The sequence below is a fragment of the Solanum tuberosum genome, unplaced genomic scaffold, assembly GCF_000226075.1.
Source record: "Solanum tuberosum cultivar DM 1-3 516 R44 unplaced genomic scaffold, SolTub_3.0 scf00017, whole genome shotgun sequence".
Taxonomy (NCBI): Eukaryota; Viridiplantae; Streptophyta; class Magnoliopsida; order Solanales; family Solanaceae; genus Solanum; species Solanum tuberosum.
This window is the reverse complement of record NW_006238943.1, coordinates 1,725,712-1,738,861: the sequence shown is the minus strand read 5'-3', so window position 1 is coordinate 1,738,861 and position 13,150 is coordinate 1,725,712. Positions and strand designations below refer to the sequence as shown.

The following is a 13,150-nucleotide window of genomic DNA, read 5'->3' as shown; positions in this document are numbered from 1 at the left end:
TCTTTTTAAATATCCTCGTTTCCGTTCATTTTTACTTGTTCACACATTTTAAAAAATAATAATTAAATATTAAAAAAATTCTATCATACATTTGTTACTTTTATTTGTCACGTATCATTTTAAGAGAGTCAACTTAACTATTGTTTGAAGTTAAATTGTACTAAATCAACTCAATATTTTAATTTAGATGTTTTGAGATTATAAATTTTTTTTTATTATAAATTGCAATTATTTTTATATTAATATGATTAAAAAATACATCTTAAAATATTTTGGATGGTTGTTACTTGTATTGTATTGTTAGTTTAAATATAATGTTTGTTTTGATTGCTACTTAAATTCTATTGTATCGTATTGTTTAAATCCATCGTTAGGTAACGACGAAAAGAATCATTTTATGTAACGACTGATTTGGTGTGATGGCGTCGTTATCTTAATATTTTCTTTTCATTTTATCTTTATTTATTATTTAATAATTATATTTAATCTTTACCCTATATTTTCATAGTAGCTCTACCATATACCCCTATTTTTCTTGTAGGTTTATCATTCAAATTATGGATGTGTGACATTATGTGACGACAAAGAATGATACAATCTATTCAATCATTACATTCATTAAAACAACACAATACAATACATTATGAAACAATACGTAACAACCATCCAAACAAAGTGTCAATTTTAGCAAAAAAATTGAGATATAAGTAATTAATTTTGAGAATAAAATTTTAAAAATTATTTTTTTAATATATTAAAATTAACAAATAAAAATTTATTTTTAAATTAGTCAGACCAATAAAAAATGAATGGAAGGAGCTAACTAATCTCTTATGCGTGTTGTACTACTTTCTACTGTCTGCCCAACAAAATGTGGTGCTCCTTAAACTTCTATAATCCTTATTATTCCTTTCTATTTGTTTTTCATTTAGCATTTATGAGCCCACAAACCTCGGGTTAAGAGTGAAACAGTTCCACCACTACACCACACGTAGCGTAGATGATGCTGTTTTTTTTTTTTAGCTCATCGACTTAACTATTTTGCACTTTACCAGTTACAATAAGTGCATTGATTCCAAACAAGTGAAATATGAACTGGAGAATACAAGGCAAAAATAACTTGGTTTCATTAGCTTTAATGTAGAGGAGCTGGGCTGCTTTCTGAAATGATCTCAGATCGTTTTCGTTATTATACTCGTGCTCCATGAATGACTCAACGGTTAGAGAAGCTTAAGTTGCTGTGTTGAGCTCGGGAGCTGCAGTACTCGAGTAAACTGGGTGAAGTACATGGCCATCCTTGGGCTCAACATGAACCCACTTGCGACCACTCAACTTGTGGTGCTCAAACTTGACACAACCTTCTTTCAGAGCATAGAGTGTGTGATCTTTCCCTATTCCAACGTAGTTTCCAGGATGAAATCTGGTTCCCCTTTGACGAACAATAATATTTCCAGGTATCACTCTCTGCATCCGAAAATTGGTATTAGAGTAAGAATACTAAAGAGCGCAAGGAATTTCCTTGAAGGTATGCGTGGTGTACAATGGTTTTATTAAAATTTCTTTTCCATGGTCTCTATGTCATCAACGAAGAGAATCCTTACCTCTCCACCAAATTTCTTCACCCCTAGATTCTTTGGTTTTGAATCACGGCCATTCTTTGTGGATCCTGCTGTCTTTTTCGTAGCCCAACGTTTAAACATCAAGCTCAATCCATCCCCAGATACTTCTGAAATTTTCACAAGCAAAACATAGATCAGAAAATTCAAAGCTTGTTAGAGGCATTTGTTGGAGTTTTTGCACAAACTTTTTGTTTGATGAAGCAATTGATTCCATTGATGGCATCCAGTAGATGCAGAAAATGAAGAGTACAAAGTGCTAAGAAATATAAATCAGCTCCCTACAGAGAATAAATAACAGTTATTTTTTTAGTAAGATTTTAAAATGGAAACAGTTCATTAAACAATTCTTTCAAATTTGTTGGTTTTACGAAAACTAAAACAAATGTCATCTTTATCTATTTTGAAAGCCGATGCTTCATGAAAGAGCACAATGAAATACATACCACTAGGGGCACTATAAGTAGGTGTCCTTGATACCAAATCTCTGATATTTAACCTCCTAAATAATGATGTTGCAGTGTTCATCTTGTCATTCACCAAGCCTGACACTGAAGATAACAAATAATAATGTATGTTAGAGATGAAAAAACTATGCCGATGCATCAGCTTCAGGATATGCAACAAATAAATAGTTGTATTTGGCCCACAGAGAATAAAGTATGAACCCCGACAATAGTAAATTAAGCATACAACTAGGTAAACCGGCTGCATTCCAAGGGTGCCCAAATCTGTTCAGACATGGTAATGCCAACCCCAAGGATAGTGTTTCATCAGTAAGGAATAAAAATTATTTATTTATTTGATAAGGTAAAGATTACAGTAAGAGATGAGATTAGAAGACTCATGATCAACTGATCCTATTGAACCCAATGATCATAGTTGGGTTTGAGGAAGAAGAATTTGGTGTTGGAATGAGGGAAGTAGAGGGAGAAGAATGTGTGGAAGTTGAAATGTTAAGTGTTTGTCTAGGAGAAGACAATGATACCATAATAGAGCAAGAACAATCAATATTGAGTCACACAAAATTGTTTTCCCTGACGAATATATATACACACAGTAAACAAGAGTTCAAAATGTGTAGGAAGATAACATAGTTACAAGTGATAAAATCACAGATTCAAATAGACTTATTTTCTGTGACTGTGAGTCTATCCTAATAGAGAGGAGCGGCTGATGAAGCATTCTACAAGTCTTACAGATAACATTGGTAGAAATTATGCATTACCAGAAATACTAATTATCATGTTCTCCAGCATACTAAACAAGACTCAACGTCCCATCTGGATGAACTGATTAAGATTTCACGGATATTTTAGATTGGTTGATATCGAAATAGCTAAGATTGCCGATGGCCAAAAATAATTAGAAGGATTTGGTACATCATTCAAAACATAGGACTATGTCCCAAAGGACTAAAAACTCACAATATGAGGATAAAGAAATCCATTTTTTGTCCCAAATCATTTCCGGATTAATGTTACAGGACAACACAGAAAAATGATTACTAATACAAACACTCAAATGTAGATTGATGCAACTTTGAACCAGCCATTATCAAATAAGCTGAAATAACAGCTCATTTCCTAGTCACTGGAGAACCATCGGAGTTCACAGGAATTGATTACTACTAAAAACAGATTAGTGCAGCTCACATCTTCAAACTGTCAGTTAACTATGAACACACTCAGCTCCAAGGGATTCAGTTTTCAGAGTACAGTTAATACTATATTTTAGCCTGACCGTCAGCCTACCACAACACTCCTCATTAAACGCCGCATGGAACCAGCTATACTTTGCATCGTAGAAATTAAAGCACAAAGAAAGACACAAATTGAAGTTTAGGCTTTCTCTATGCAGGGAGAGTATTGCAATTCAATTTACAATTTGGAGCTTATTATAGGGAAATCAAATGGATTAGGGTTTTTGCCGCGTGAGAGAAAAATGTAAGCAGAAAGAGATATAGGAGGAACTTACCACTTGATTGGCCGGAGAAGGAGACGGAGAGGAGGAAGTTCGCCGCCGGCTGAGAGTGGTCTGAACGCGCCGAGCAATTTCAATTTGGTGCTGATATCACTCCGTATTTAGATCCGTATAAGTTATAATCCACTAATAGCATTTGGGCTTTGAGTTTGAAGTCCATTGGGCCTGTCTTCAATCTAATCAGGCCCAAACTGATTTTTCTTTTGAGAAATTTCCGCAAATAGTCAATATAATAAACTTAATTATGTTCTATAGCTATAATTTGCATATTTACGGGATATAGCTATAGTTTAAGCTGTCTTGTTTGTATAATTCTTGGGTTTGTATAATTCACGGGTACATTTGCATAATTGAGCTATTTTTGTATAAACTCAAAATAACGAAATTATACAAACATAAACATCTGAGCTTTAAACAGTTATACAAAATATATCCTACAAAATTATTTTATACAAAATTTAAACAAATTTTGAACTATACAAACGTGCGAATTATACAAACTTGAAAACTCAACCCACATAATTATCACTGAATGTTGATCGCGAGTGGTAATTATCTAAAAATATAACTATGATGACTAATTAACTAATGTATGTTTGTTTAACCACGTAATTTTCCCTTTTCTTTTTGTGACTTATATAATCATATTGTTTATTACATCGACTGAGAAACCAAAAAAATATTATTATTTTTTCACATAGCACAAACTTGTATAATGTCAGGAGGGGGGGGGGGGGATATATGAAATTCAAAATTATCATGTCATATGATCTTCACTGCATAGAAGTAAAAAATATTACTCCTTCCGTTCACTTATACTTGTGACATTTAGACTTAGACACATATTAAGAAAACAATGATTAACATGATCATTTTATCACATTATTAACTGATATTGAGTATTAAGTTTTGAAAAATGATTTGAGGAATAGATAATTAATGCTAGGAGTAAAACATGAAAAATAAAATTGTCTTTTTTTTGTTATGTTAATAGTGACAAGTAAAAATAAAAAAATATTTTTGAAATAGTAAACAAGTAAAAATGAAAAGAGAGAGTACTACCTCACTCTTTTATTTTTCTTTTTCAATACTACACATGCATTGAGAGTTAAAACTTATCGTCAAGAAACAATCAAACAATGAAAAGGGAGTTTTGAAGCAATGGTCAAATTGTCTCTGTGTAATTTATTCAAGCCGTAAAATTAACAATCACTAATAAACATTAGATTCGACTCCCCTTCTGTTTTCTAGATTCAAGAAGTTAGTGTATAGTATATATTATATGGATAATTAGTGTATAATATGAGCTAATTTATATAATCATTCACCCAAAAATAGTCTACACATGTATAATGTTATAACTTAGGGCTTGTTTGGTCGGAGAATAAGTTATTTTTGGATTAATTATCCTAAGATTGTTATCACACCCTCAATGTGGGATAAAAATAACACTATAATTCCAAAATAACTTATTCCACGATTTTAATTCAATCAAACATGGAATAAACTCATCCTAAAATTAACATCGTGATTAGTTATCCCTTATCCCTCATACCAAACGAACACTTACACCTTGTTTGGATGGTTGTTACTCGTTGTATTACATTGTATTATCAATTTAAATAACATGTGTCTTGATTGGTACTTAAATTTTATTGTATCGTATCGTTTAAATCAATTATTACTTAGCGACGAAATTTTCATTTCGTGTAACGATAGATTTGATGTTACCACATTGTTATCTTTATATTTTCTTCGTATTTTGTCTTTACTTAATATTTCATAATTTAATAATCTCATTTTTTTTCTTTATCTTACCTTCTCAAAATAGGTTTATCCCTACCCTATTTTTCTTATTGATTTATCATTTCAATTTATTGATGTTTCACATTATATAATGATGAAAAACGATACAATCTAATCAAATTTTATATTCATTAAAACAATCATATAAGTATATAACATACTGTTAGACACTCACAAACTTTGTTGTTTCATGCACAAACTATATATATATATATATATATATATATATATTTGATTCATGCATTCAAATTGTGAGACTCAAAAAGACCAAAGATCCACTCTTTTCTACTCCATTTCTCTCCTTCACCCTTTCCTTCATTTTCTCCTACTTCCTCTCCCTTCACACCACACATATATCTCTTCTTTCCTTAAAGACACAATCTTTATACTTCACTTTCTCTTTGGTTGTATCATTTCTCATCAACCAATCAAATCTTTAATCCCTCACTTTCTAAGTTAAAATTAAATATATTGGTTTAGCATACATTTTTTTTTCTTTTCAATCTTGATATTGCTAGAAGATAAAGAAAGATACATTCTTTGTGTTTAGTGTTTGAAATGGTGAAAAGGGTAGTTTCTTGATTTTTTACTTTTTGGGATTTTTGAGAAAAGGTATATATAGTCTGTGTAGTGTTTGAAAAGGGTGAAAAGGCGAGTTTTTTTTTTTGGGATTTTTGAGAAAAAGGTGTAATCTTGAAATTGTTAGAAGATAGAGAAAGATATATACTGTGTGTATAGTGTTTGCAAAGGTGAAAAAGGGAGTTTCTTGATTTTTTTTTGCTTTTTTTGAGAAAAGGTGTAATCTTTGTTTGGAATGGCTGGATTTGGAGGAAAATTGAAGATTTTGAGGCCAGTTTTGTCTATTTTATGGAGTTTTCTTTTAGCTGCTATTTTTGTATCAGCAGAAAGAAGAATCAAGAGGGAAGTTATTGAACAAAATGCAGCTGAGCTTTCAGATGCAGATTACCTTTCAGCTGTTGCCAACTTCTTATGGAAGCCTAATGAATCTGGTTACCAACATGTTTGGCCGGTAAATTTCGGAATTATAGGTTTGGTTTTTCATGTTGATTTTTGAATTGTTGGTCCACTCTTTTAACTTGGATCAAGTTAGAACCTATGTTGCATGGACTCCCCGAAAAAAAACACTACTTTTTGGAGGATCGGACAAATACTAACAATATTTTTTAAGCGTCCAAGCAACATAGGTTGGAAGTATCATTAGTTTTTCATGACTGATTAGTTTGTTGAGTATAGGAATGAATCAGAATGGATATTGAGTATTTGTATAGTCGATCTCAACTAGTTTGCATTTTGAGGCATAGTTGTTGTTGTTGTTTTGTGCATATTTGTTTGATCAGCAATACTGATTAATGTGTAGTAGTTGGTGATTGTAAGTGAGCTCATTTTAATGGATTATGTGCTCCATTAATTGATCAAATAAGATAAGCTTTATGATCGAGCTACTAGAGAGTGAATGCAACCCTTAACCAAAGGGAAAACAATTATTAGTATACATGGAAGGGAACACTTTCCATGCATATTTAGAGGCAATGTTTAGTTCATTCCCCTTTATTTCAGAAGACATGAAACTTGCATGTCATGATGTATGCTTACTTACTATTCGACATCAAAAAGATAGAGAGTAGCTTGGATGTTCAGTTAGAAATGAACAAAATTAGGAGAAGGAACCCAACGAATGGACATAACTACTATGTCCATGTAACTGAGCTGATGTGGAGTTGATGTTCCAAATTAGTATGTAAATTTTCCATTTGAGATTATGCATAGCAGAGTGCTACCGACCTCCATGGAGAATCTGAGCTACGATTGGGCTGTTGAACACATGAAATATGTGGTGTATGGTGTGCCTCATATGGACTAGCACTTTAAGTTTATAACCACCTTGATCTCTGTTGATATTTTCATAACTCACATTTCTGCTTTTATGCTGTTGACTATGTGGGGTGTCATTGCAGGATATGAAATTTGGATGGCAAATTGTTCTTGGTTCCACAATTGGATTCTTGGGCGCAGCATTTGGGAGTGTAGGTGGTGTTGGTGGTGGTGGCATATTCGTACCCATGCTTAGTCTTATTGTCGGATTTGATCCGAAATCAGCTACAGCAATTTCAAAATGTAAGATTAAGGGACAATTTTGTATGACCATTTGGATATTTATTTTCATGACTCGAATGTAGTAGCAGGTCTCATCTTCTGTTATGAACTTTTTTCTCCTGGTTAAGAGAGTCATCACTTCTGTTTCCGGTTGACAGGTATGATCATGGGAGCTGCAGTCTCTACTGTTTACTATAACTTAAAGCTCAGGCATCCCACAATTGCCATGCCTATTATTGATTATGACTTGGCTGTGCTCATTCAGCCAATGTTGATGCTTGGCATTAGTATTGGAGTCACTTTCAATGTGATATTTGCAGATTGGATGGTTACGGTTCTGCTAATTGTTCTCTTTTTTGGTAAAACATCTCTCATAATATGGCATTGGTGTTTTTTTACGTTATTACTCCTACACGACTTTGATAGAAATGATTCTTACAGGCACGTCAACCAAGGCCTTTCTAAGAGGGGTTGAGACATGGAAGAAAGAAACTATTGTGAAAAAGGTTATCATCTTTATATTCTCGGAATTTCCTGCTTTTGCAATACTATGATCTGTACACTACTTTATGTTCTTTTATAACATGTTAGAATCTTTAATCTTATATTAATTCTTTCTTCTGCATTCTAACACATGAAGTTAAATCAGAGATTATTTATCGAGTCAGATTCTAGTAAAACGGTGTTAAATTAGTCATGCATGTGAAGTGTTGGGTTTTTCTAATCATCTTTTTTTTGGTTACTTCAGGAGGCTGCTGCTAAACTTTTAGGAACAAATGGTAGGTTAGGAAAATGAATTTTCTATTGTATTAAGAGTTTAGAGGGCATTTGACTTCGATTTTCCTTCTCGTGGAGATTAGACTATTTCTTTGTTGCATTATGCCAGGCACGGTTGATGAAGCAGAATACAAGCTCCTTCCTGGAGGTCCAGCCAATGGTGATGCCAAGGGTGCAGTTGAACCACAGGTAACTGATCCTAACTCTCGAAAGGAGAATTATATTTCTCCTGATATTATAACTCTATAAAGCCATGTTATTTTAGGTCCCTATCATGGAGAACGTTTGCTGGAAGGAATTTGGACTTCTCAGTTTTGTTTGGGTTGCATATCTAGCACTGCAAATTGGAAAGGTTTTCATTTCTTATCGTTCTGGCTTTGTTCCGATGTATAGGAGTCACACTATTGAATTTTTCATTTTTTGGGTTAGTACTAATCTGTAAACTCACTGGCCTTGTATGTTTGGAATAGATTTACACATCTACTTGCTCGGCATGGTACTGGGTGGTGAATTTGTTGCAGGTTTGTATTTGGTTATCTCAAATTATGTTGAAGCAAACTTCTAAGACACAAAGTAATTCTAACAATCGGTATGAACTCGTTTAACGTCCTGCAGGTCCCAGTTTCTGTTGGGGTATCTTTTTATGAAGCTATTAGCCTGTACAAAGGATGGAGAAGGATTCAATCCAAAGGAGATGATGGCACCGATTTCCGAGTGACACAACTGATTGCTTATTGCTCTTTTGGAATACTAGCTGGTATGGTTGGTGGACTTCTTGGTCTTGGTGGAGGATTTATCATGGGTCCACTGTTTTTGGAGCTCGGCGTCCCTCCTCAGGTTGGCGTGACCAGCGATACATTTTTAGTTCCTCTTCATAAGTTGAAATGAAAAAATATCACCAACTTGTCTGGTTTTCGTGCTTATGTTTTACTGAGCTTCAAGTTTACCTCAAATGTAGAAAAATCATTTTCAATTCACATCTCTCTTACTTAGGTCTCAAGTGCCACGGCTACCTTTGCGATGATGTTCTCCTCATCAATGTCCGTGGTGGAGTATTACCTTCTAAAGCGTTTCCCAGTTCCTTATGGTATGTACCATTCTCTTCAAGTTTATGAACACAAAACAGATTGGTTCAGTCTCATTCATAACAATGCAGAACTGACAATTGTATCTTCTTACAGCTCTCTACTTTGTTGCTGTGGCAACTATTGCTGCTTTCGTTGGGCAACATGTCGTGAGGAGGTTGATTTTTGTATTAGGACGGGCATCACTTATCATCTTCATCCTTGCCTTCACAATTTTTGTGAGCGCAATATCACTAGGTGAGTATCTAGTCCCCTCTAAGTCGGAGGAGTCTGCACAAGTAGACACTTAAACTTATAATACTTGTTCGTCCCAGTTAAAGGACACATTTATGCATGTATTATGCTTAGAGGTAGTAACTCATCATCACGTAGGACATTTCTACGTCCTTCCTCCTCGTGTCTGCATTCAATTGCTTGTTCGTTTTGACAGGTGGAGTCGGGATCTCAAATATGATTGGGAAGATCCAACGCGATGAATACATGGGATTCGAAAACCTTTGCAAATATAGGATTTAAGAAATGGTGTGAAAGGAACTGATCCCTCAAGTTGGTTCCATTCTACATTAGCTATATACAATCAATAGTGATTTTACTGTTAGAGATTTCTACTCTAGTAGAGCAAAATATAGAAAATTAACAAGTAGAAATCTTTTTATTTAGGATTTTTTAATCTTTTTTATGAATTTTTCTGTTATAAATATTTCCATATATTGAAATTCTGGTACATTTTGAACAGCAGGAATAATAATGGAGAGGAGATTGGGGATAAGTTGTTTTTTTGGGCATAATATTGTGTCACAAGTAAGTAATATTGTACAATAAAATTCTTTTTAACAATGAAGAGGAGAGAAATATCATTAGATTTCTTAAAAATCAAATTAAACGGATAGCAATCAAATCGATAAATGTTTTGATTTGATTTGATTAGAAATCGACGATATATGTAGACCGACATTCACCTTTCTTTGAAGCACATTAGCTTTACTGTAGTGATAAAGAAAACTCATGTCATAATCTTTTAATAACTGAAGCCACCTTCTTTGGTGAATACTCAAGTCTTTTTGGTTAAACACATATTGCAAACTCTTGTGATCGGTGAAAACATCAACATGAACCCCATACAAATAATGCCTCTAAATCTTTAAGGCAAAGACAACCACCGCTAATTCAAGGTCATGGGTAGGATAATTCTTCTCATGGATATTATGTTGCCTTGAAGCATAGGCAATAACTTTACCATTTTGCATAAGCACACATCCCAACCCAACTCTAGAGGCATCACAATAAACAACAAAGTCATCCGTCCCTTTCGATAAAGTCAACACCGGGGATGAAGTAAGTCTATCTTTGAACTCTTGAAAACTCTTTTCACATGCTTTAGACCATACAAATTTAGCCTTCTTTTGAGTCAAAGCCGTCAAAGGAGAGGCAATCAAAGAAAACCCCTCAACAAACCTCTATAGTATACAGAAAAAACCCAAGAAACTTCTAATGTCCGAAGGAGATAGAGGTCTAGGCCAATCTTGACCGTATCCGTCTTCTTAGGATCTACCTCAATACCCTTACTTGAGACAATATGACCAAGAAAAGCTACCGACCTTTGCTAAAACTCGCATTTGCTAAACTTTGCAAAGAGTTGTTGGTCCTTAAGAATTTGCAATACAATTCTCAAGTGGTCAATATGCTCATTCTCACTTCTCGAGTAGATCAAAATATCATCAATGAACACAATCACCAACATATCAAGGTATTGTCTAAACACCCTATTCATCAAATCCATAAATGCCACCAGAGCATTAGTCAACCCAAATGACATAACTAAAAACTCATAATGACCATACCGAGTTCGAAAAGTCGTCTTTGGAATGTCATCTTCTTTCAACCCTCAATTGGTGATAACCCGACCGAAGATCAATCTTAGAGAAGTAACTTGCCCCTTAAAGTTGGTCAAACAAATCATCTATCCTTGGGAGAGGATACTTATTCTTAATGATCACCTTGTTCAACTGATGATAGTCAATGCACATACGAAGAGAACCATCCTTCTTTCTAACAAACAAAACTAGAGCACCCAATGAAAAAAATACTCAGTCAGATGAAACCCTTATCTAACAAATCCTTCAGTTACTCTTTCAACTCCTTTAGTTCAATCGGAGCCATTCTATAAGGAGGAATAGAATTAGGCTGCGTATCTGGGAGAAGGTCAATACTGAAGTCTATTTCCCTCTCTATCAAAACATCGTCAAAATCATTTACGTCATTTTTCATAAAAGCATGCATATCTTCATAAATTCATAGAGAAAAGACATAAAGGGACACCTAAAGTTGTCTCAAATTTCCAAAAAGACACTCTAACTATGCGGGCGTCCTATTACCCCACAAAAGTATTACATTTGTAAAGGGGCCATTTTGACATGTTTTCTCATAAATCCAAGAATTTTAATAGGCGAGTGGCGCTCACCCCCTTTAAATTAGTTAATTTAATTTAAATATGAGAAAAGACATAAAGTCACCATTGAAGTTGTCCCGAATTTTTAAAAAGACACCTTAACTTTGTAGGTGTCCTATTACCCCACGAAAGTTTCTAAACCCACAATAAATATACCATTTTGACTAATTTTAACACCACTCATGTTGTCATGAAATATAAGCGCGTGAAGACTCTTGATACAGCTTTAGACCAACGTAAACTTGCCATGTGGCACCCTAATTTGATTTTTTTTTTTAAAAAAAAAAACAGAAAAACTCATGTATTAATTTTTTTTACTTTATTAGGAATATTTTTATTTTTTCTAAATCTTTTTTCTCATCTTTCCTACCATCATTAGTTTACCCATATTTCTTGGGGCATTCATGTCTTCCTTCATTTTTTTTCTTTCTAGTCATTGTTTTTTTAAAAACTAATGTTATTGTGTTCATTCTTCTTCTTTTTCTTTTTTTTGAAAAACAAATTATTTCCTCCTACAAATCAATTATTTAATAATAGAAGATTGTGATATATTTACTCATTTTACCATAAAAAAAAACTTGACAAAAAATGTTTGACCATATAATTTGTCATTTTTTATAAATATTTTTGACAATAAATTCAAATTTATTAACCTAGCAAAAAATGTTTGACCATATAGTTTTGTCATTTTTTACAATAAATTCAAATTAAATATTTTTGACAAATATTTTGGGCCAGATTCTATTTTTTGAAAATTTTAAAAAATTAAAAATCGACCTTAAACTTTTATATTTTATAAAAATACCTTGCCATTTATAGGCTACTTACTCCTTTATTAGAAGACTGGAGCTTAATATGTTCATTATAAAGTGATAAAGCAAACTTAAGTGTATTTTTAATAGTTTTTAAAACTTCCGAATATAAGTCACAATTCTTTACAAAAATTAAATATTTTCCTCAAAAACTATGACCGAACACATGGTCAAACTTTATCTGAAGATATTAATTTTTTTTAGATTTTATGATTAAACAATTAAGAAATGAATATTTGTATTTATGATTACAAACCAAGGAAAAAAAAAGGAAAAAAGAACCGGTAGAAACAGGTAGCAAGTAGAAACTTACCGTTAAACTTGAAATTTTTGAAAAGTTACTAAAAATAGATAAATCGAACGGTTGAGATAATCTCGTCAACTAATAATTTACCGGCAACCGGTTAATCATAGGGTTTTTCATCTTCATCAGCATTCTCTGTCATAATTTGAATACATAAACCCCCCACTCACCCACCCCCCTCTCACACCCACCCCACCCCACCC

At 33.3% G+C, this 13,150-nt stretch overlaps 2 protein-coding genes across 2 annotated transcripts; one reads left to right on the top strand and one right to left on the bottom strand.

The window, feature by feature from the left end:
* Window positions 1-934: 934 nt before the first annotated feature.
* Window positions 935-3,689, bottom strand: LOC102587654 (50S ribosomal protein L27-like). Its single transcript, XM_006340207.2, has 4 exons — window positions 3,594-3,689; window positions 2,063-2,167; window positions 1,602-1,726; window positions 935-1,464 (listed from the first exon to the last, which is right to left on the bottom strand). Exons 2-4 carry the CDS (start codon window positions 2,142-2,144, stop codon window positions 1,231-1,233), a joined length of 441 nt encoding a protein of 146 aa, XP_006340269.1. The 5' UTR covers window positions 2,145-2,167; window positions 3,594-3,689; the 3' UTR covers window positions 935-1,230.
* A 2,465-nt stretch (window positions 3,690-6,154) lies between these two features.
* LOC102587334 (uncharacterized) lies at window positions 6,155-9,990 on the top strand. Its single transcript, XM_006340206.1, has 12 exons — window positions 6,155-6,435; window positions 7,382-7,541; window positions 7,679-7,879; window positions 7,962-8,026; window positions 8,269-8,299; window positions 8,407-8,486; window positions 8,563-8,649; window positions 8,768-8,818; window positions 8,913-9,134; window positions 9,291-9,384; window positions 9,479-9,619; window positions 9,813-9,990. The coding sequence occupies exons 1-12, from the start codon at window positions 6,220-6,222 to the stop codon at window positions 9,896-9,898; spliced, it is 1,434 nt and encodes a 477-aa protein (XP_006340268.1). The 5' UTR covers window positions 6,155-6,219; the 3' UTR covers window positions 9,899-9,990.
* The last annotated feature ends 3,160 nt before the right edge of the window (window positions 9,991-13,150 follow it).

Excerpts from the sequence above, each read along its gene's own strand:
- LOC102587334 (XM_006340206.1), top strand. The coding sequence starts at position 6,220 with ATGGCTGGATTTGGAGGAAAATTGAAGATTTTGAGGCCAGTTTTGTCT. Across the intron at positions 8,487-8,562 it reads AGGGTGCAGTTGAACCACAG|GTCCCTATCATGGAGAACGT; the intron begins GTAACTGATCCT and ends ATGTTATTTTAG. Across the intron at positions 9,385-9,478 it reads GCGTTTCCCAGTTCCTTATG|CTCTCTACTTTGTTGCTGTG; the intron begins GTATGTACCATT and ends ATCTTCTTACAG.
- LOC102587654 (XM_006340207.2), bottom strand. The coding sequence starts at position 2,144 with ATGAACACTGCAACATCATTATTTAGGAGGTTAAATATCAGAGATTTG. Across the intron at positions 1,727-2,062 it reads TACTTATAGTGCCCCTAGTG|AAGTATCTGGGGATGGATTG; the intron begins GTATGTATTTCA and ends TGAAAATTTCAG. Across the intron at positions 1,465-1,601 it reads TGAAGAAATTTGGTGGAGAG|AGAGTGATACCTGGAAATAT; the intron begins GTAAGGATTCTC and ends TTTCGGATGCAG.